The sequence below is a fragment of the Pleurodeles waltl genome, chromosome 7 (genome assembly GCF_031143425.1).
Source record: "Pleurodeles waltl isolate 20211129_DDA chromosome 7, aPleWal1.hap1.20221129, whole genome shotgun sequence".
Taxonomy (NCBI): domain Eukaryota; kingdom Metazoa; phylum Chordata; class Amphibia; order Caudata; family Salamandridae; genus Pleurodeles; species Pleurodeles waltl.
This window is the reverse complement of record NC_090446.1, coordinates 1,249,692,416-1,249,715,352: the sequence shown is the minus strand read 5'-3', so window position 1 is coordinate 1,249,715,352 and position 22,937 is coordinate 1,249,692,416. Positions and strand designations below refer to the sequence as shown.

Here is a 22,937-nt window from a genome sequence, read left to right as displayed (position 1 = left end):
ATCCCTTCCTGTGCAAGACCTGCCGCCATCTGCAGCACCATCCTCCTTGCCTTCGAATGCGGTAGTCTCCCCATCAAGTCTGGAAGTCCAGAAAGACGTGATCTCCACTCCCACTTCTGAGCAACTGGTGGACACCGATCTGTCTCAGAGTCCCACAATATGATTCACTAGATTTTCTGACTCCTACACTGTCCCTTGTTACTTATAGCTTGACTTACCTGCTGAAGGTTATCTTTGATCCTACATTAAGGAGGGGTTCACCACTCCAGTCCCAATAACAAGTTGGGAGTTGGGTTGTGCTTTTGTTTCCAGTTTGTGGGCAACAGATACTTCTGGGGTGGAAGTATGGGGCGGGGAGGGTTGCAGCAGGGGTTAAGATTGTGTACTGTTCTGTTTTTGGGGGGGGTCACTTTTTTTCTTATGCTCCTTTGTTTTGCATCGCACTCAGACACACATATATGCTGCAATTCCTATGCAACAACCTAGATACACTGTTGTTCAATGCACCCACGGGGTGAATGATCTGAACGATCCGCGCCGCAGGTTTGAATATTCCCAGCCTCCACGTTCAACGCAAGATATACCTACACACATGGGGTCTTCATGGGTGTTGTTGTGGAACGTTAATGGGTTACTAATGAAACATACTGCGGTCCCGAGATACACACATCACTTTCTTATGGACACCTTGTTGCTTCAGGAAACCCACCTGTTGGGGAACCACTGTTTCTGCCTGACACGCCAAGGTTATGACAGGGTCTACCACTCTGGCTATGCTCAAAGCTACCAAGGAGTGGAGCTCTTACTCTGACGTTCCTTCTTCATTACTGTCAAACAAGAAACAAGACATCAGGGTCACTTCCTTGCACTTACTGGTATGATTGAGGGACTAAATGTTAACTTCATCTGTGCCTATGTGCCCACTACAGACATAGTCGCCCTCTTTGGGGAGCTCTCCAAGGTACTTTTGGCCCTCTCAGATGGACTGACCGTGACTGGGAGCAACTTCAACACGGGCCTTGCTCCAGACACAGACGTCACAGGAATTGACGTCACAGGAATTTCCTCTGTCTCCCGTTGGGCCAATGCCAGTCGTCTCTCAGACTCGACCTCTGCCCTCCGTCTATGTGATATGTGGAGGCTATGGAATTTAAGTCACTATCAATACACCCACATCTCAGCTGCGCAGAATATCTGGCCACTCTCTCCTCCTCTGCCTCAGTTCCCCCATGAGTGATTCATGCCCAATGTGGCGACTCAACGCTGGGTACCTCCAGGACGAGTGTTATATGCAGGGGGAGGAAGGTGACCTGAGAGCATATTTCCAAGACAACGAGGGTTCGGTCTGTTCGGCTGGTACCTTATGGGCCGCCAGTAAGGCAACTATCAGAGGGTTCACCAAGGACCGACTTAGAGAGCTTGAAAGGCAAACTGCTATACTGGCTTACCTCTTGCACACTGGTAAACAGGATAATCCAAGAAATCATAGACAAACATGGCCACATTCACCTGTCCCTATGTAACATTGCGCAAACATCTGCAGACTATTACAGCCGTCAGATTTGCAGGCCGAACCTGACCCTCACGTCTTTCCTGTTGGGCTCGGAGGTTCAGCTGCTGGACCACTCAATATCGGCTGAAGAGGTAGGAGCGACTATTTCTGCCATGGTCTCCAGGAAGACCCCCGCGCCTTGATGGGTTTCTCACAGAATACGGTTCCCCTTTTCGAGAAATCCTGGCACCCCGCCTTCTATCGCTATATGAAAAAGTAGCAATGGCTGGTACCTTTCCACCAGAGATAGATACTGCTACCATTGTGGTAAATCCAGAGACAACCCCCGTCGACCTCCTGTTCTGACTATCGTCCAATCTCCCTTATCAATGGTGGGATTCAAATCTTTGCTAAAATCCTTGTTGCTGGTCCCAAACCGGTCTTCCGCACACTCATACATCCTGACCAATGTGGTTTTATGCTGGCCAGGAGTATGTTGCACTATCTTCGACAACTCCATTTTGCCCTGGCTCATCGTCACCTGCTTCCACCCCAATTAGCCCTGCTGCTCGTTGACTACAAGAAAGGATTTGAAATGGTGGACTGAACTTGTCTGGATCGTGTGTTGCGGAGGGCCATTTTTGCGGCTTCATCCGCGCGCTATATTCAACACCCACTGCACGTGTCCAGATCAATCTGTAATCTCTGAACTCTCCCCTATTAAACGTGGGACTCCGCAGGGTTTCCCCCTGTCTACCCCCCTCCTTTTTGCCTTAGTGATTGAACTGCTCGCTCGTCTCCTCTGTTGCAATGCCAAGATATGGGGATGGCGATTGGACGAGAGTCATGAAAAACGCATTGCCTTCTATACAACAATGTCCTACTCTTTTTGGCAAATCTGGCACTGAGTGGACCCTGTTGCCTTCAGATTTTACATCCATATGCGCCACCTCAGCTTCAGATATCTGGGTATATGGGTGGTGCTCCAGCCTGAGCTTACCTGGACTCTTAATGTCAAACTCTAAACAAAAAAAAAACTAAAGAGGACCTCAACAAATGAAAATCCCTCTTGCTGAATGTGATGGGCCGAAATGCCCTTTACAAGATGATGGTGTTGCTGAAGTTCCTCTAAGTCTTTCAGAACCTTCCTATAGCCTTGCGTCGTCTGTGGTTCCACATGCTATATGCGGTGGCATCATCATTCTTCTGGCATGATTCAAGGCCCTGCCTCGCCCTGAGTAACTGTCAGCTCGCCCTTTATGACGGAGGTCTGGGTATGGCCAACCTAGCCTCCCAACTTTTGGTGGTCAAAGATGGGCTTAGTTGGGGTTGGTCTGATCCTGCTTACCAACTAGAATTGACATTTTTAGGGTTTCTGCAGATTGTGGCCATTTTGAATGGATCCCCAGTCCCTATCACTCTCCCTGTGGTGACCCGGGTGGTTCTCCTCGCTTGGAGGGACACTTTTCAATACACCAAATGGAACACCAAGCTAACGCTTCAAACCCTTCCTGTGGCACAGTACATTGTTCCGCGATGTGGCAGTGCTGGAGATCTTTGGAGAATGGGACCTCATTTGCATAACGCAACTAGGCAACGTGCGGTCCAGAGCCCACGTTCGCTCCTTACACAAACTTCGGGACATGTATGTACTCACCCCTTCACAATTCTACAAATTTTTCCAGCTATGACACACACCTTACACCCACATGTCATGTGACGCCTCTCCCTTTGAATTTGGTTCTCTGGAGGCTAAACTCCTAAAGAGACAGTTTGGAAAGGGGGGCATCACTCAGATTTTCTGTACCCTTGTTGTTAATGCTCCCGGCACACTGTACCACCTTAGGGCTGCTTGGAGTGTTGACTGGGTCCCCTCGAAGATGTCAACTGGTGAGATGCTATAATGGCTCCTAGAGTTACAACAATTCCATCCAGGCTCCACCTGGTTCAGACCTACTGCCTTTACAGTGCCTACCTCACTCCTGCCAGATTACACCATACGGGCCTTCTTCCAGAGCCCATTGGTCCCAGATGCCCACTTGCCCCTGCCAACTTTTACCACATAGTGTGGTAGTGTCCGGCGATTCAAAGTTACTGGACTACTATAACACAGTAACTGACTAATGTGTTTGGCTAGAAGGTGCAACTTTCACCTTTACTGTTGCTGCTTGGGGTCCTGGAGGGTTCTGGGGGCTCGAGAGCTCTTGGGCCTGGCCACAATGGGGACAACAGACTTGATGGAAAGCTTCTGTTCCCCTTACAATAAGGCAGTGATGGAGAGGTGTGGACTGGTGCGCAAAACAAGGGAGACCCATGTATGAGGCTAGGGGTTGTCCATCCAAGCATGAGCTCATCTGGGGGATATGGTTGGGGCAGCTGGTAGGAGGTTTTTGTTTCATTTTACTGCATGAATGGGTCTCCTCTCTGGATATTCATCATACGGTGCTTTGTACTTTTGTCTTATAACTAATACGTACCTTCTTGTGTCACACAAGTGCATTAAATTCAATAAAATCATTCAAGGAAGGGAAGATTGGAATGCAGAATTGAGAAAAATGTTTCGGACCCTTAGGGTACTCCATGATTCAGTGGGGGAAGAGTTTGTTTGGACTGATGAGAGGACATTTACCGCATTCCAAAGCGAATCCTGGTTGGATGAAAAGAGGAAAGAAAATTGCTTGGGATGTGGAGGAGGTGAGAAAATGCATTCCAGCATCTCAGGAGACGAATAAGTCCTATTTTATTCCAAACATGGAGTATGTGTGGTGAATTTGAAGATGGGCCAATGGGTCCGAGTTCAGTCAGTTAGGAAGGCTGCTAAAGGAAGAAGTGAACTCAGTGGTCCTAAACAAATTGTGAAAGTAATGAACAATACTGTGGAATCAAATTATGGCAGTATTCGTAATATGAGTTTGCATGAAGAACATGATTGAGAATGATGTTGTAGACTAGTTTTGGTGGTTGTGTACCATACCTGAAGTGGCACGAGAAGAGAACTGTAGTGAAAAAGGACGTCATAATGAGTGTGAGAACGGAAATGTTCCTTTGAAAGAGGATGAGAGTCATGAAAGTCAGATACCTACATCGGAGGATGTCAAAAATAGTGCATTAAAAAATTAAGAGAAGAGTGATGATACAAAAAGCGCTTTTGGTAGAAGCATCAAGAAACCTAAGAATTTAGAAGAGTATGTTTGTATTATGTAAACTTACCTAAATTTAGAGTGTTTCAAAATGTAAGATGAATTTTGCTATTCTTGGTTTTTTGGTTTCATCAAAGGGAAGAAATGTGTAGTAATGGTGCTGCGTTCTGTGCGTCATGCAGAATGTTAGGTATGTTCTGTATACTTAAGGGTTGAAATGTTGGGGGGAGATGGAGCTGGGAAAGCACTTGTGGTTACATGTATTACCTGCGTCTTGCGAAGTTGTTCGAATAAAGGATTTCTACATCTTACCTATTGGTCGCCATCACTACAACAGGCTCCAGAGATTAGCAATTTGACAAGTGAATCTAGCGTATGCTGGTAATAAATGTTACTGTTTTCACAGATTTAAGTACACAACGTTACAGAAAAAACGTGTGATTGTGGATTCAAAATGAACTGCAAGTCCTAGCTGTGTAATAAAAGGTTAGCCACCATACCAGGCTATAGATGTTGCCTGGTTCGTAAACAGGTGTTTTGCTCAAGAGGAACCTGCACGAGGATTTTTAGGAGGCATCAACAACACAGAGAGTTTAATGGGGGGGAGGGGGCAGTTGCTATATGCTGTTACTGGAAGAATTACTGTTGTTCAGGATTGAACTCTGCCTTTTAAGTGCAACCTGAATGACAGTTAATCTTAGCGAATGCGTCTAGAACCAAGTGTTCCATTACAAAAGTGTTATTAGTTGTATTACATCACTCCCTTGCTCTCTTTCCCTTGTTCCCCGAGTTTTGAGTGGAGGCTTGCTATGAGAATTGTAATTGCTGGTGACAAAGGTTACTAAAAATGCCTCGCTTTGTTGTTATGGTCGCTTATTTTCGGTGCACTGGGACTAGATTCATTATGATTCATTTGTGTGGGCTAGCCATGGGCAGTGTTTTATGTATTTCCTAATAAACACGATAAAAAAAAAAAAATAAAAAAAAAAAACTTAAAATTGAGTATTATCTGCTTCTAATAAAATGCCCTCATCAGTTATACCTCAGTGCAGCACCACAAGGGCCACTGGGAGCGAGTCTCACATACTGTAAAGTCAAATGTGTACTTAATGTCTGTCACACCCATTTGGTGTGAATCTCACACATTGATGGGTGCTCTCATTCCATCGTGGTGTCTCCTTCATACAGATCGGAATGCAGACTCACGGTCTGGGTGTGAGTTTCGCATAGGGGGACGAGTGTCACACTTGAAAGGAAAATCTCACTCAATAGTTGTTGATCCAAATTTTTGCAGCACAGGAGGGTGGTCAAAGCAGGGATCTGTCCTGCAATAGCCTTCCACCAGGGTTTTTGGGCAACCCAAGTGTCCTAGTCTGAAAGATACCCAAAGATGGAGTACTGGTGAAGTGACAGTTGTGGCCTCGTCACCTCGGGTGGCGGCGACAGTGGCATTTAGCAGTTGACGTGCTAAGTCTCCCCACCGTACGGCCGTTTGGGTAGCAGGCCTGTTTGCACCCCTGACTCCATGGCCTTCTGGTGAACTGGGCGGTTGGTGAAGGACACGAGATAAGGGAGGACAAGATGGCACTCCAAGAGTAGCATACTGGTGAAGAATAGCCTCAGACACTCCCCAATGCCGTGGTCTGTAGTGACATTGTCAGTCCTCAGTCAGACAGTGAAGGATGGCCAATTCGAAAACTTAAAGGGTGGAGTACAACCCTAGCACTGGTCCTGCACAGCAGCTGGCTGACTAAATCGGAATTTGAGGAGAGCCACGAGGACACCAGACCTACCAGTGAGACAAGTATGAGAGGACTGGTGGGCCTGCTGTGCCGGAGCCTGAGTGAACACCTACCTCAAATCATGGTCAGACCTCTAGCTCTTCCCCTGTCTACTACGACTGCTTTGATAAAACTCTTGTCCTTTCTATCCTTTGATCACCAGTATACTCTATCATTACCTACCCCTACTCCTTGCCCTGAAGCTGGCATAATTCAAGACATCGTTCACTCCAACATCATCGTGGCAGAAATGCCACAGCATATGTTGAACCTCCTTCCACCTACAAAACACCATAGTATCTTGGAACATAACACTGACAAGTTGAACAGTATTACTTAAGAACTCACACACAAAAATTAAATTCTTCCATTATGCTTCATGTATCTTTCCATCTTCCTTCCGCTCCACCATGAAGACTTTAAAAGACACACTTCATCACCTGCACAGCTACACTTCACTGCCCCTGCTTACCATTACAGATTCTTATTTTAACCACAGCCCTCCCTTACACATATTACCATCACTCCTCCTACCTTCCTTCTTCTAATCCTGTGACCTTTCCGACCATCTAGGTCAGTGGTCTCCCAAACATTTTAATGCCGCCCCCCCAGTTGAAAAATAAAAATCATTGGGCCCCCCCTTCAGAATTTTTCACAAATATTTTATAAAGAGGGCAATGTTTAAATATGTCTAGATGTATTTAAACATTGCAGTTAAGTACTGTTACCTTTTAAAAAAATTGAATAACATGCTTCTGCTTAAAACAAAACACTTATCTGTGTAATGCCTCTTTTGGCCAGACCTGGCCCCCCCATGGAATCACTTGAGGCCCCCTTCGGGAGACCCACCCCCCAGTTTGAAAACCCCTGATCTATGTGAAGGTGAAACTTTGCTCAATCTGCCTGTCTCGGTCTCTATTAACAAATATAGACTAAGATGTGCCAGTCTGAACTGCAGATATCTCGTTTTTAATAGCTCCGACAGCTCATACACCATCCTTGATCAGGACCTAGCCACCCTCATCCTAAATAAGACCCATTTAAATCATTTATCCCATCCTCTCATAGATATTCTTGTTCCTCCTAAGTACTCTAGCCTTAGACATAATTGATATGTATGGGAAAGTAAATTATTTGTAGTGCTGAATGGCAGCCAATCACAAGTAATAATGTCAATATTCTTGTTAGGTCCAGCAAAGGCTTCAGTAATTTATACCCAAGCTCAACCCCTGGTAGCTATAGCACAGAGCAGACAAGCTTAAGAAAATGTGTAAAGCATTTAGAAGTACCAAAACAGTTAACTAGTTGAATACATAACACAATAAAAAATAGAGAATATTTTAACTATCAAAATTATATCAAACAACAAACATGCAATAATGGGAACCGGAAATATGAATTTTTAAAGTCTTAAATACAAGTAGTACCAAAATGCGTAAAGCGCCAACCATGGTAAACTAGTCACTTTAGACAGAACAAAGGTAAGTTTTAAGGCTGACTGCGATGGAGCACAGGTCAGGTATAAGAACCAGGTTGCTCATGGTCAAAGAGTTACCTCCGGACTTAACAACATTTATAGAAAAAAAGTTGTTGCCAATGAGTCATCATTGAGGCAAACTGGATCCGAAGGGGAGCTTGGTGACAGAAGGTTGTTAAAGCATGGGATCACAGTGTGATCTTCAACAAAGGCGGGAAAGCTCTGAGCAGGCAAATGTCATGACCTGGTTGACCTCGAGGACGATGATATGCTGCTCGGTGTTGGATCCATGCAAGTCCTCTCGATTCAGACATCCGTATTTTCCACAGTAAGAAAGTTCCATGTGCGAATGAACTGAAGGCCACAAAATTGGAGCACTGAATGTTGTAGGACTCCGATCCTGCCGAGTGACAGAAGTGAATTTTTCACGTAGATGTGTAATATGTGGAGGACACCATGAGAAAGAACTGAGGATTCAAATTACACTGAGGGTCGACCACCTAGAATGATTGATTATAGTGACTTCTGGCATACGGAAATTCGTTTTTAGGGGAACAACACACTACAATAGTTGAGAACACTATAAAGGATTTTTTCCGGACGTTGGACATAGTGGATCACTTGAATTCCAATAGAGCCTCTTTTGGATCAAAGTGAACAAAAAGCTGCCCATTGTGCTCTGGGGTTATATAGCCACTAGATTTCACATGAAATTATATTGAGGAAGCAAAATCTATACATCAGTCCTGAAGAAGGTAGCTATTATGTATTGTTTCTACTGAAACATGTTGACTGAATTAAAGACACCATATACAATGCACTGGTTGTTCTTACAAGTGATTAACTATATTCAAGGACACCCAATGACACAGAAGAAAGAGGTGTATTCATTTAAATATTTATTGTGTTGTGTTATAATAGCTCCCCTTCATTTATGTACAGTTTTGTTTATGTCGTTGTTTTATCCTTGTATATGTGTTTTTAAAGTTGTTAAATCACATGATAGGAATAAAACCACATATAGGTTTCCTAAAACAAATCGTTGTGTTAGTCAGTCGTGAGATTGAGTGTGAAATTCAGGACAGATTGGATGACCTTGGGACACTGATGATGTTCATCATTTTGACTAAGGGGAGTGATTAGTTGTTTGGTTTCATAACCCTGTCCACCAGGTCTGAAGGGTTACTCTGTTTCTATTGAGAACATAAAGGTTTCCAACAGTAGTCCTACCTTTAAAGGATATTTTAGTTTTTATCATCCTCTCAAGGGGAATTGTGTCTCCACTATTCCCCAGGTTAACACTGGATTTTTCAATGACATATCCACCATCATTGAACAACTGATCAATCAATCAATCAATCAATTTATATAGTGCAGCTAAACACCAAGAGGGTATCCAAGCATTTGCAGGGTCCAAGGGACTCAGTAAAGTAACCAGGTCTTGAGCACCTTTCAGAATTATGGTAGCAATGGGGTTGGGGGCAAAGTTGCAGAGGGAGGCTAGTCTAGTCCATGTCTTCGCTTCGAGGTAGAAGGAGCGCCCTCCGCTCATGTTTCTGTTGATGGGGGGAGGGGAAGGAGTGTAGCAGTCTGGCTGGTTGGCGGAAGTTCAGGCGGTGGGTGATGTAGGTGAGTCCTGAAATTGTGTAGGACCTTGGATGTGTGGGCCAGCAAGCTTGAATTGGTATCTCTCTCTGTACTCACTGCCAGTGAAGTCTTTTGAGATGAGGGGTAATGTGGGTCTGACAGTCAAGGACGAGTCTAACTGCAGCGCTCTCAATGGTCTGCAGTCTCCAGAGGAGGTGTGCGGAAGAGGTAGAGAGGGTTGCTGTAGTACAGTCTGGTAGTGATTAGGGCTTGTGTAACAGTGCGTCTTAAGATCAGGGGAAGCCATTTGAAGATTTTTCATTGCATGCTCAGAGTGAAGAAGCAGGCATAGGAGGCCACATTGATCTGGGTCTTAAAAGCCAACTTGTTGTCCAAGATGATGTGAGGTTTCTGGCATGGTCGGATGGTGTGGGTGCTGGTCCTAGTTCAGAGGACTACCAGGAAGTGCTCCAGTGAGTGGTGCTGTTGCCGAAGGTCAATACTGTTGTTTTGTCAGTGTTGAGCTTCAGGCAGTTGTCTCTCATCCAGTTGGCAGCGTTCATCATGCACCTGTGAATGCTGGTTCTGTTGGAGGTGGGGCCCTTGGAGAGGGAGGGGATTAGTTGAACGTCATCAGCATATGAAATGATGTTGAGTCTGTGGGATCTGATGTTGAGTCTTTGGGATCTGCTAAGTTTGGCCAAGGGTGTCATGCAGGTGTTGAAGAGGGTGAGGCTGAAGGATGAGCCCTGGGGGGCACTGCAGATTATTTCTTTGGGTTGAGAGGTCAAAGGAGGTAGGCAGACATTCTGTGTTCTTTCGGTGCGGAATGAGGCAATCCATCTGACATCATCCCCTTGGATGCCGATTTCATGTAGCCTTGCAATAAGCGTCAGGTGGAAAACAGGGTTAAATGCCGTTGAGAAGGATCAGGACTGCCATCTCTCCTCAGTTGAAGAGGGCTCAGATTTCATCAGCGACTGGAAGCAGGGAGCTCTCCGTGCTATGACTGCTGCGGAATCCGGACTGGGAGTGTTAGGAAGAAGGTTCTGCTCCAGGTGTTTGGTGAGTTGCTGTTGATAGCTTTCTCCAGGTCCTTGGCCAGGAAAGGGAACAAGGAGATGGGACGGTTGTTCTCGAGAAACTGGGGTCAGATGACGGCTTCTTGAGTAGGGGTTTGACCTCCGCATGTTTCCAACCTTCTATGGCTTCCAAGATTGAAGATGTGGTGTGAGCAGGGGTCGGTGGGAGCACCTGAGTGGATGGAGTTCATTACGGCGGCATTCAGGGTGGGGGTGATGCTGTTCTGTGGCTGCAGGGCTGGAGAACTCCCAGGCGATGTTGAAGAGTTCCTTGCTGCAATTAGAGCTGGATTTGATGCAAGCGGCTAGGGCGTACCTCTTCATCTCCCTCAGTAGCAGATGGTAGATGTTTATGGAGGTCCTTAAGGAAGTTGTGTCGGTGGTGTCCTTATTTGTGTGCCACCTCCTTTCCCACTGTTTGCAGATGTGTTTTGCTGCTCTAGGTTCTTCAGTATAGAAGTTGGCCTGTTTTGTATATCTCCTGTGACTGCTGTCTTTGATGGAGCGATGTTGTTGGCACAGTTTGTGAGCCAGGCGATGAAGTTCCTGACACTCTGGTGGAGGGATGTGGCAGACTTGGGACTGGAGCTCTTGAACCTGACCGTCCATTGGGTCTCTGTTGTGTTTCTTCAGCTGTGGTTTGGGGCGCTCTGCAAGAGTGTGAATGGCAGTATGTGGCCTGGTGGCATTGAAATGGTGATGGAGTGGTCGGTCCAGGTGAGTTCAGTGATGTGGCTGTACTTGACGCGGTTGCGGGAGGTGAATATGGGGTCCAGGGGGTGTCCTGCAGTACTTGTGGGTTGGTGAACAAGTCTGATGTTGTTCATGCAGTCAAGGAAGTTGGCAGTTTTGTTGTCGCTGTGGTCGAGATAAAAATTGAGGTGGCCAAGAAGAATTAAGTTGTTGGAGTCAATGGTGAGGGGAGGGATGAAGTCTGTGATGCAGTTGCAGAAGCTGGGGGGCGCTGCAGAGGGCCAGTACTCAAGGGTGCCTCTGATAGTAGACTTGTTGTCAGTTTGGAGCCTGAAATTAAGGTGTCCCGTGGCTGGGTAGTGCTGCCATAGTGGTGGTGCACTGGATGGTCTATTTGTAGATGATGGCGATTTCTCCTCCGAGCTTGTTGATGCGGTCCCAGTAGGTGGTCTTGTATCCTTCGGGTACTGCAGTGGTGATTTTTAGTGGTGGACGAAGGGTTGAGCCACATCTCGGTGGGAAAACAACATCAGGTGCAAATGTGAAGATGACGTCCCATAGCTCAGTAGCTTGCTGGCACAGTGAGCATCTTTTAAGGGGGATGCGAGCGAATGGTTAGGTGCTGGTGTGGCATGGAGGGAAGTCTGCGTGGTGCTTGGCAGTATGGTGCTGGGCATGCTGTGGCAGGTGAGCTGCAGTGGGTGCAGGTGAAAGCGCTTACTGTTGTGTGAGGGAGGCACAACAGCAGAGTTCACTAGGGTGTTGAGGGAAGGGAGGACAGCGGCAGTGTATCTGTGGGCATGCAAAGAACCAGGGTTCTTGGGCCTGGGGGTGTGGTCCAGGCGCAGATGGCAGTAAAATGGCTTGCCTTTTGTGTGCCTGCTGCATGCCCTGTGCACACAGCTGCCATTAAGTTGGTCCTGGGAGATGGGTGGGGCAAAGGGATGTGGTGGGTGGGGCTACCAAAGGCAGGAAGAGGCAGGAAATTGCACAGGAGAGCAGGTAAGGAGCGAGGGGAGGCAGGAAGTGGGAAACAGCAATGGGAGCAGCAAGATTAGAACAAGCATTAGCAATGCAATGGGTCTTGCATTTTCTTGAGTTAGAGCTATTTGCACTGTAAATTCATAATTAGACTATTCTTGCCACATAAATTGGTCAACCCTGCCCCATAATTTTGTCTTTTCCTACCATGTAATTCTAGCGACCCAGGATTTAACCAAAGCACTTCCATTTACCTTCTTCCTCTATCTTAAAACATACACAATTATAATATAAACCTTTATCAGAAATAAACGTTTGGCAATGCTCAAAACACCATAACAAAAATATCATTTGGGATGGATTAGAGGATGAAAGTAAAGAGGGAGTTGGGAGTAAAGATGGAGAGGACAAGTGGCGTGGTACTGGTGTCATGGTCCCTGGAGTAAGAAAGGAAAATGGTTGACTGGAATTTCGGTAGGACAATAGAGCAGTAATTAGAGTTGAATGAGGTCCGTAGGTCTCTGGGCTCCAGCACCACTGCACCTGTTGCTCCATTGATAACTAGGCCTCAGGAGAGAAAGCGGTTGGGGCAGAAAAAGATAAATGAAAGGAATACAACAGACAAAAGGAAGAAAGAGATGGGGTCGCAAAGAAATAAAAGAAAGAAGGGAAAGAAAGAATGAGAAAATTAAAAACACAACTAAGAGACGAAATAGAGAAAAAGTGTAAGACAAAAGAAAAAAGGGAAGAAAGCTAGCAAATGAAAGACAAAGAAAAAAATTATGAAAGAAGTGTGAAAAGAAAGAGAAAAATTAACTAAGAGAACAAAAGAGAGATGGTGAAAGAAACAATCAGTGAAAGAACCAGGGCACGTACGTATGGACACATTTCCCACAGACACCGACTGGGAAAACTACTTTGACACTTCGGGTCCCGACAAGTAACTTGTGGCTTCCACATACAGACGGGAAAAAGAGGGATTTATAGTAAAACGTGAATTGACAGATAAAGAAAAGAAAAACACCAGAGAAAGTAAGGAAGAAAGATGTAAAAAACAAAATTAAAGGACCTATACAGAGTCAAATGAAAGAGCAAATAAACAAGACAAAGAAAGAATGAAGGGAAGAGAAAAGAAATAGTGAAAGAATGAATGCCCGATGAAGAAAAAGAGAAGAACAAAACATGGAAAGAAATAACCAAGTGTTTGTGAGTTTCAAAGAGGAGGAAGAGGGAAATAAACTGAAAAAAAAGGGAGAGAAGTAGAAATAAACAGTTGAAAGAAAGAACAAAACTGTTAACGTGAGGCTTTAAAGAGCTGGAATGAGAAAAATGGGAGAGAAAGAGTACACTGAGAGAAAACAGACCAAAGAAAACAATAGAGTGAGATAGGTGAAACAGACACTCCCAAATAAAGATGGCAGCTAAGAATAGATTTAATTGTCTCCCCCACTTCCTCAAACAGAATTCAGAGTGTGGAGTAGCAGGGGACACTGCAAAACAGCAGGAGGTGCATTAGCAGAGATGTATGTGAACCCCAATACAGCAATATTGGGGTGCTTCACATCAGGATTGCGGGTATAGACAGAGCTGTGTCCCAGCCCAGTGCCGGAATAACAGAAAGGCAGCGAGTGAGGAATGAGAAACGGAGCACCATGTAAATGCTGGTATTGGAATAATGAGGCACTGCAGGTTAGGGTTGAGGTACACTGACAGAGTTGTAAGTGGGCTGCAGTACTGGAATAGTAACGGGCACACAAGGTCAGAAGTGAGGTATGTTAATGGAGCTGTGTGAGGAACCTAGTATTGGCGTGCCAGTGTTGCCGAGTAAGGCCCAGCATGAGAGTGGTTTGGCCTCTGAACCACAGAAGCAAGGGGTGTTTGTGTGAGCCTTAGTACTGAGAACAAACATGCACTGAGTGTTAGAATTGATGGATTCTGGCGAAGCTGTGGTGGTTCCCATCAATTGTGGCATTGGATGTTAGATTTGGGGTACACTGGCCGAGCTGTGTTTTGCTCTTTTGGGTCAATTATTGGCTTGGCAGTGGGACTGAATATTAGAATTGAGCTGCTGTAAGGGAACTGTATGTGAGCAAGGTCCCAGTATAGGAAAGGAAGTGACCTCGCTGGGGTAGTACTAAGGTGCACTGATGGGGCTGCGCCCAAGCTCCCAGAACTGGAACAGCGGAGTGTACTGACTGCAAGAACGGAGGTGCTCTGGCAGATAGCGTGTGTGAGATTCTGGGACTGGCACAGCTGAGGGCTTTGGTGTGTGGAGTGAGGTGCACTGATGGAGCTGGGGGTGGGATTCCAGTATGGAAGAGAAGTGGGCACTGTCTCTAAGGACTGCAGAGCCCTGGTAGAGGTGGATGCCTAGGCTATAAGCAATTACAAGCAATCCTCTGCCCTTGGGACCACAGGCAGGCACACTTGGTAAAGAAAATCCAATGCAGGGTGGGAGCCAGCCAGCTGAGAGAGGGTGCAGAGAGCCCACAAAGACCAAATGTGACCAAAATACCCTGATTTATAGCCTTGTTTACAGCTAAGTTCAGAGCAAGAATGTTCTGCAAATGAAAAGGGAGGCTTCCCCAGTCAGGAGCAGGAAACAAAATAAAACAAAAAAGAAAGTCACTTACAGACCAGATAAACAGGACAAAGCATAATTATACAGTAGTTGGTCCCTGCTCCCACACAGAAGGAAGAAAGGACAAAGAGGCATGACTGACCACTAGCAAGCAATTAATTTTAAATTACACTGAAACTAACAAATGAAATAGCTGGAAGGGCACAGAAGAACTACACTTAAAAGTATACAAGAGGTCGTATGCTTAAACTCGACCTAAAAAAGAGGGGCCAGAAGCTAGCACGGAGTTAAGAGGCAAAAGGTGCCAAATAGGAGAAGAGAAATGGAAACAACAAAAAAAGGCAGTGAAAAGTCACAAAAAGAGAGGACTGCTAGTGAGAGTGCTTGAAACACCACTGTCAAGCCATGTGAATGGACGGGGAACACGAGCCTGCAAACATTGTAACACTTGGATTATCCAACTTAATCACACAGCTGAGAAGGCTGATTTTTTCATTGTTCTCAATAACGTTGAAAACAAGTTTTTCTCCCCACTCTAGGGGTTCCACTAAGATGATACCCCTGTTTGTATTTTCTCTGCATACTCTATAAACGTGCCCTCTTTTTCCACATTTGTGACAGGTAGCATTTATTGCTTAATAACTGTGATTTCTGGCTAGCTGGTTGTTGTTACAACAGCAGTAGCACTTGGTTTTATCTTTAGGTTGTATTGATTTGATGGAAGGATTGTCTTTCAAGTTAATAGATGCTTCTTCTTTATTCATTACCTTAACCACATTAACTGTTTAAGTAGACATTTCTCTTACACAGTTTGCCATATACTGCACACCCTTGGCGATGTCAATTGCCTCTTTAAGGTCAAGGGTCATGGGCAGTATTTCCTTCTGGATGTGTGGATTGTTCGTGCATCAAAGTAATTGAGCTCAGGTTAGAGAATCACACAGCAGTCAAATGTCTGATACTTCTCTGAGTACCTCTATGTACCACAATGTATGTGGCCACTTTCTCATTATTACCTAGAATATTCCTGAAAAAAACGTGGTTTCTTTCAAGTACATAATTTATCTTTTCACAAAAATGTTCATCTAGTTTCTTAAAAGTAATCTGATATGTATCTTATTGAGGATGTGGACCCTATCCCGCACCTTTACTTTTAAACTTTTCTGCCTTCAAAGCCTACATTGTGCACAAAACAAAAAAAATTTAATGTGTGTACAGGGGAAGCATTTTTCACCCCCTATGGTAATCAAGTATGGCTCAAATAAATGTAGCCATTCTTTACATGCATTGGTGGGTTCACCAGTATCACTGAGTTAGAGTGGAGGTTGCTACACGCTGGCTGCAGCCATACTGTATTTACAAAACTGTACTAGGTCTAGATTTTGAAGAAAAAGAGAAAATCTGATAAGGTAAATAAAGCAGTTTGAAGAGGAAATTTTTTAACTATAGTTTAGGAATATCCAAAATATATTAAGTAAAAATATTTATAATGTTCTCTTAAATATGAAAAACAATACCAGTCTATATTTTAAAATATCAATTTAGGAAATGGTTACTAGAGGGGCTAATTAGTTTAAGGCACAGTTATGAGCACAAATCATGTTCCAGGTGAGAGGGCTGGCACCAACTGTGCCGAACAGACAGAAGAGGAGTTTACAGGAAGTGGCTAATCAAGGAAAACAGGAAGTACACTGACGGAATTGTCACACCTTGTCAGCACACTCCAGTCAGCGAAGTGTGCCACCATAACTCGGATGCTTGAACCAACATGTTTCTATCAGAACAACAGTGCTTAATTTGAGCCTGTGGTTGCTGATGGGGGGCACCAGCACTTAATTTTGAGAGCTGGCACTTATTTCTCCATATCAGACATTTCCCAAGCCCAACAGAAGGAAAACAAACACAACAAGAATACGGAGGAAGATACAGAAAATCCGTCACGAAAGGAGAAAGCAGAAACATGTAAGAGTGAGGTAACGGGCAGGGATTGCCTGGCACTGAATTAAAGAGGCCTGAGGTGGATTCACGACTGCGCACCCTTTCTGAGCTCTGATATTTTATTGCGCCAGCAGCAGGTTTTCAGAGCAGCGCTTTGGGCACTGGCACTTATTATTTTACAAATAAAGCAATGCAGAACAATAAGGATTCCAACATTCTACGGAACAAAACACAAGATGAAAAGATAGGGTAACATGAAAGGAATGGAGAGAGGGGGATAAGCTATTGAGAGGGTGAAAAGTTTATGAAATCACATTAAAAGCATGCTAATAAATTGTAACACACATCTTCTCCAGATCTTGGGCCTCACGACACAGTAGACATTATGTACTGTGAGCAGAGTGCTGCAGTTCACCACAGTGATGCTGAGCAGAAGCAGGTTCTCTGGGGCACATATATATATATATATATATATATATATATTTATTTTTTTCTTTGCACTTTTATGGCTAGTGCCAGGGTACCCTCACACTAAGTAACTTTGCACCTAACCTTCACTAAGTGAGGGTTAGACATATAGGTGACTTAGGCACCACACAGGGAACACATACAGGGCAGACTTTATGAGCACTGGGGTCCTGGCTAGCAGGATCCCAGTGACACATAGGCAAAAACAAACATACATACAGTAAAAATGGGGGTAACATGCCAGGCAAGATGGTACTTTCCTAAAGTGGGCCCCTTGGTCCTCTGTGCCCACTGTCCGACTTGGGAGAGCGTGAGCCCTTGCCTCTCCTTGCAGGACAGTACCCCGGTGCACTACGACCTTACACCTAACAAGGCTTGTTGCCTCCTCCTCCAGGGGATCTTCAGGCTCCCAGTAGCCCCGGCCCCCAGCACTTCATCCTGGCAAGCACAGTCTCCTCTCAGCTGCTCCAGCGACGTGGGACTCCTCTCCAGGTGTGCTCATTGGCCTCACTGCAACTTACTGTGCTGCTACCAGTGGGTTGCCTATAGGTGCTGCAACTGCTTCTGTTGGCTCTCCCGACTGCTGAGTGTCAGCCCGGACTCCCCTCCAAGGATCGAATCCCCTGGACCTTGCTGGTCCTCTTCAGCCTTGCAACTCTTCTTGTGCTCCTCTTGCATTTGTCAGGGTTTGCTGGTGGTTCTCCTACAACACAGACCATCTGCGACCTGACAACCATCTTGGGACACCATCTGCACTGCTCCAAGGACTTCTCTTCAGCTCCTGGGTTCCACAGTTGGTCTTTTTCTTCTCCCATTGACCCGGATCTTCATCCACAGAAGGGTGGGTAGAGACTTCTGCCCCACTGGATACTCCATCGTGGACTGGACTGTCCCCTACGTTTGTAGGTCATTTTCGTCTGGAACCCACCTTTGGTTTCTTCTAGTCTGGTCCTGTCCTTGCACAATCCTTTTTCTAAGTCCTCTTGTTAATCCTGGGGAAGACCAGGTACTTAACTCTGCTCTCCTGGTCGCTGAGGGTCCCTTAGGTACTCACCTACTGGGGTCCCTAGTTCTTCCAGCTTCCCTCTAGCGACTCTATATCCTTGGGTGGGGGACTTCACTTTGCATTCCACCATTTTAGTATATGGTTTGGTGCTCCCCTAGGCTCCTAACTATTGTTCACTAATTCTTGCCAATGCTGGTTGTTTCCTGTGCCAATTCCTTATTATTACTGTGTATATATAGTGTGTGTGTACTTACCTCCAGTTGGCTATAAGTAATCTAGTGTTGTGTTGTGTTACTATAATGAAGTACCTTTATTTTTGTAACACGGTGTGGTTCTTTCATGTATGACAAGCTGCTGTGTGACTATTGTGGTATTGCATAAGTTTTCCATGTCTCCTAGATAAGTCTTGGCTGCTCATCCACAGCTACCTCTAGAGAGCCCTGGCTTCCTAGGCACTGTCTAAATTCACTAATAGGTGTCGCCTGGACCTGGTATAAGATGCCAACACCACAGGTGTCCACCACACACCAGGCCAGCTGCCTACAAAAATTATACTCAACTCAGATATAAAACTATGTGCTGGTAGGGAAGACACCTGGCTGAAAGTCACTATCTTGTACAACACATTAACGTGGCCCGGCATGTCAGATGGATCAGGTATATTGTGAAGCATCTAAAAAGGTGAGTGCATTTGTGATACACTTAAACAACTTTAACAAGCCTGGAGCAACTGCCCAGGTTTTGCACACTTTCCCGCATCCATGTGCAACTTTAACCTTAAGGGTCCTGCCTCTTGATTTCTTTTATGAGCCAACCCCAGCTAAAATTTCTCACCCATCCTTGTGTGATTCGATGGCGTGAAAGGAGGCTACACAGGTACCCTCTTGTCACTCTTTGACCTCTGCCAGTAGGTTTGAACCCTTGGTCTATTTAAAGGATTTTGATTGGCTCCTTTCAAGGTAGAGGTCGTGGCAGGTATTGGAAACAGTGATGGCCCTATGTGTAGCTTGTTTTACCTTGAATTCTATTAACAACTGATCAGTTATGGCTTAAATATATAAAGTGTTTAACCTGATTTGTTTACCGGAGACTTTGGAGGTTACAGATCCTCTTTATTTAGATGGATATAAATTATTTTTCATGACAGCCATTACTTCTCACTCTGGCAGAGTAAAAGGAGGCTTGATTACTTGGTTTCACTAAATTTTAATGCTAAACCAGAGGTATTACTTACAGGTTTGTCTCCTATCCAGGCTGTTTTAATATTGTTTTTTGACTTGTGCCCCCGCCATGCACAGGTTTCTCATGAATAATTTTATTGCAAATGTTGGAGCTCAATTATAAATGATGTCACAGAAGATGTAATTACTGATGTAATATATGGGGTAAGTAGCAGTGCATGGCGAGGGCACGAGGTACCTTAGAGCATGAGTTATAGTGTCTTGAGGTAACTATAACTGTTGAATTTCTATGGTTTTGTGCGTGTAAAATCTGAATTTAACTACAACGTCCCTCTAACCTTTGTTTTTTTAGTGAATTTCTAAGGGCTTTTTCAATTCTATTTCCGAACTATAATGTCCCTGTAACCTTTGGTGTTTTCAGTGAATTTATAGGTTTTTTTTAAATGTTAATGTTTTATTGCCTTACCTTAATTTACCCCTCCCACAACACCCACAGCCGTGCCTGCGGACAGGCCCTGCAGCCAACCCCCTGTACACACCAGTGGTGAGGGTTGGCCGCAGGCGCGACCTAGTGCCCCGTCCCAAGTCACTCATGAATTTCAGCTGTGTGCGGCGGGAGGGTAGGCGCAGGGCCTGGCCTGGCAAAAATTATGCTTCTTGCATGCAGGAGCAGTTTTATCATCTGTTTTCTTGCCCACTGGGAAAGAGATGAAAAGTCCCAGTGGGCAGAAACTGTTTTCCAGATCTGATTTACTGTTGCTTGGCAGAAGCTGTCAAAGATCCCGCCAAGTAAAATCAAACTTGTATGTTCCAAGGGTGGACACCATAAGACATAGGTAGCTATTCCTGGGAAGTGGCAACCCCAGGGCCAATAATGGCTCCAGGAGGCAGGCTGCACAGTCCCCCTCCTTTGTTTTTGCAGGGCCTGCCACGGGAGGTGGTGGTCATTGGGCAGAAAACTGCCTGGGAGAGAGTGCTGGGCGGCCCTCCTCCCCACTGAAAAAAATAATAAAATTGGCCTAGCCCTGGGGAGGAGGTGGTCCCTGGGGCTGAAAATGGCCCTGGAGGGGGTCCGCACTGCCGTTCTGCCCCTTTTGATAAATTCGCACCCCAAACCCACCCCACCCCGGGGAGGTGGTGGTCTCCAGGGCAGTAATGGCCCCAGGAGAGGGGTCTGCGAGGACCCCCTCCCATCATAAAGATTGGCCTTGCCCTGGGGAGGTGGCAGTCTCCAGGGCTGTAAACTGCCTTAGGAGGAGGGCCACGTGGCTCCCCCTCCAATAAACTTTGGTTGTTCCCTGGAGCCCGGCCCGGCCCACCCGGGGCTAAGGTTTAAACAAGCACTATCTTGTTTTTTTTTTTCCTTCATTTTTACCAGGATCAGTGGGTTCTCTACAATTTTCACACCAACATTAAAAAAAAAAAAACTTTTCAGACCAGACGAGGTCCCTGGGGGACCCCACCACCAGGCCTAAGGGGTCAGGGTATTCTTACCCTACCCCCTTTTCTGTTTTTACTTTTTTTGGGGAACTCGGCTGAGTCCAAGTCCCAAAAAGGCTACCAACACTTCCTGGTTGAAGTGTTGGCAGCCAATCAGATCTCAGCATGAGATCTGTTGGATCCATGGAGGATTGCAGCCCTACATATACAAATTTGTTTTTTTCTTTAATAACTCAAAAACTACTGAACAGATTTACACCAAATCATAAATGGGTCTCTTTCTGGACCAAAAGCAAGCTTTCTGTCAAAATTGGTGTAATTCCATCCAGCAGTTCAGCCTACAGACATGTCTAAAATCCCTAGGGAAACTACATTTGGGATCCCTACCTCCTTTTCTTTGCCCCTGCTTGACAAATCACCCTGAAACTTTAAACACAGCAGCTGAACCTAGGTGTATAAGTTTTGAAAATGTCATTAATGTTTGTCAAACGGAGCCAAAGTGATTGGCAAAACAAACAAAAACACATTTCCTATGGAAACTAGATCCTAACTATAACTACCTACTGGCAATCGCCAGTGGGATATATATATATACACACACACACACATAATGCGTCAGTTATTTCACAACAGCGAGAAACGAAAACAGAGGAATTTGAGCTCGACAGCATTTTTTCTTTAGAAATCAAATGTGTACTACTTTTACAGTCTGTTAACAGGGCAATTTAAAGCCATTTTATTAGTGAGGGAGTCTGCCCGCTTAGGAGAAAAGTGAGGGAGTCTGCCCGCTTAGGAGAAAAGTGAAGGAGTCTAAAATAGTGTTCAAACCTTCAAAAACGGGCGACTCAGCATTTATTTGTAACCAAATGGCAGTCAGAAAGTGAGGTTGAATACGGCAGGGCTACATGAGTAGGCTGATGCAACGCTGATTTTGCGATTTTAAAGAGTAAGCACTTATATTTCTCGGGGGACAAGAGCAGGTGGAACTGAGCATGTGCAACGTTTTAACGATGGTGCGCTCTCAAACAAAAAAACGGGACAAATATTTCCAACAATCCATTATCATACGCAATCAACCAATCACCCACGCATACAATCACAAACTGTCAATCACTTAAAAAGAACAGCGATGCATGAAACAGACACTCTAAGTTGGCTTTAACAAGGCGCGTTAACTTATTACATATAACCTAGTGGAAAACGACTCGATAATTAAAGTACCTGCACATAAGCTGCAATTCCGAAGAAGAGGGACATGCAGAAGTTGCAGCCCCTCCAGAGCCCCTGAGCTTGAGAGGCTGGACGGCTCTCCTGGAACGTCTGCCCGTCCATGGCCATCAGATTCCCCTACAGCCCAGCAATGCGCTCAGGAAAAACAAGTGGTTATTTATTTATTCACGAACAAGATGCACACGGTTCACGTTAAAGGTTACGCTGCAACAGCACACTGTTTTAGTTTGACATAATTAGCAGGGCGGGTTTTGGAAACGAAGAGCGGACTAGAATCATTCTAGTCCGCCCAGTGAAATTGTTAGAAGAAAGACTGGCAAAGAAACTTTCGAGGGACTCCGGCGCAGCCGCCGTTTCCGCAAGAGGAAAGCTCCTTTGCCGTAGCTCTGTAGCAGGCGTCCGTGCATTGGCAACACCCGGAGCGCGGAGAGATCCCGCGCCCGTTACAGCGACGAAGCTATTCGACCTGTTGATAATGAAGCTAGCCGCATATAAGCAGACCCCGGGAATCGGCGGAGGTCTCGGAGAAGCCACTTGTTTGTTGCGTGCTTTTCTCTGCGGTCGGGTTTTCGGGCAGCGTTACCGCTGTCAATGTTTACAGTATTGTAGTGTTTATGTATGAGGGGGGTCACCAGCTTTTGAAAACAAATCTAGGACAGTTGTCCACTAACCCTGAAGTATGCTTACAATTTAGCATCGACCGAGGATCACACTCACTCCTTTGACAGTGCTGAGCACAATAGAAATGTAATGTAGATTTTCCTAGTAATTTATGACGGAAAGTCTTAATTTTATTAAAGACAGGGAGGCGAGTATTATGCTTCTCTTACTTGCTTTAATTTAAACAGCAGCAGTCAAGA

General features: G+C 45.3%; 1 protein-coding gene across 4 annotated transcripts in view; it reads right to left on the bottom strand.

Moving 5' to 3' along the window:
• Positions 1–22,387, bottom strand: part of TMEM220 (transmembrane protein 220) — a 178,758-nt gene extending 156,371 nt beyond the window's left edge. For 2 of the 4 annotated variants that reach the window (XM_069200391.1, XM_069200390.1), the window contains exon 1: positions 22,069–22,386. In XM_069200391.1, the coding sequence (XP_069056492.1) occupies positions 22,069–22,185 (117 nt within the window). In that variant the 5' untranslated portion in view covers positions 22,186–22,386. Of the gene's footprint in view, positions 1–22,068 lie in introns of all 4 variants that reach the window. The other 2 variants (XM_069200392.1, XM_069200389.1) reach the window with 2 other exon arrangements.
• Between the last annotated feature and the right edge of the window lie 550 nt (positions 22,388–22,937).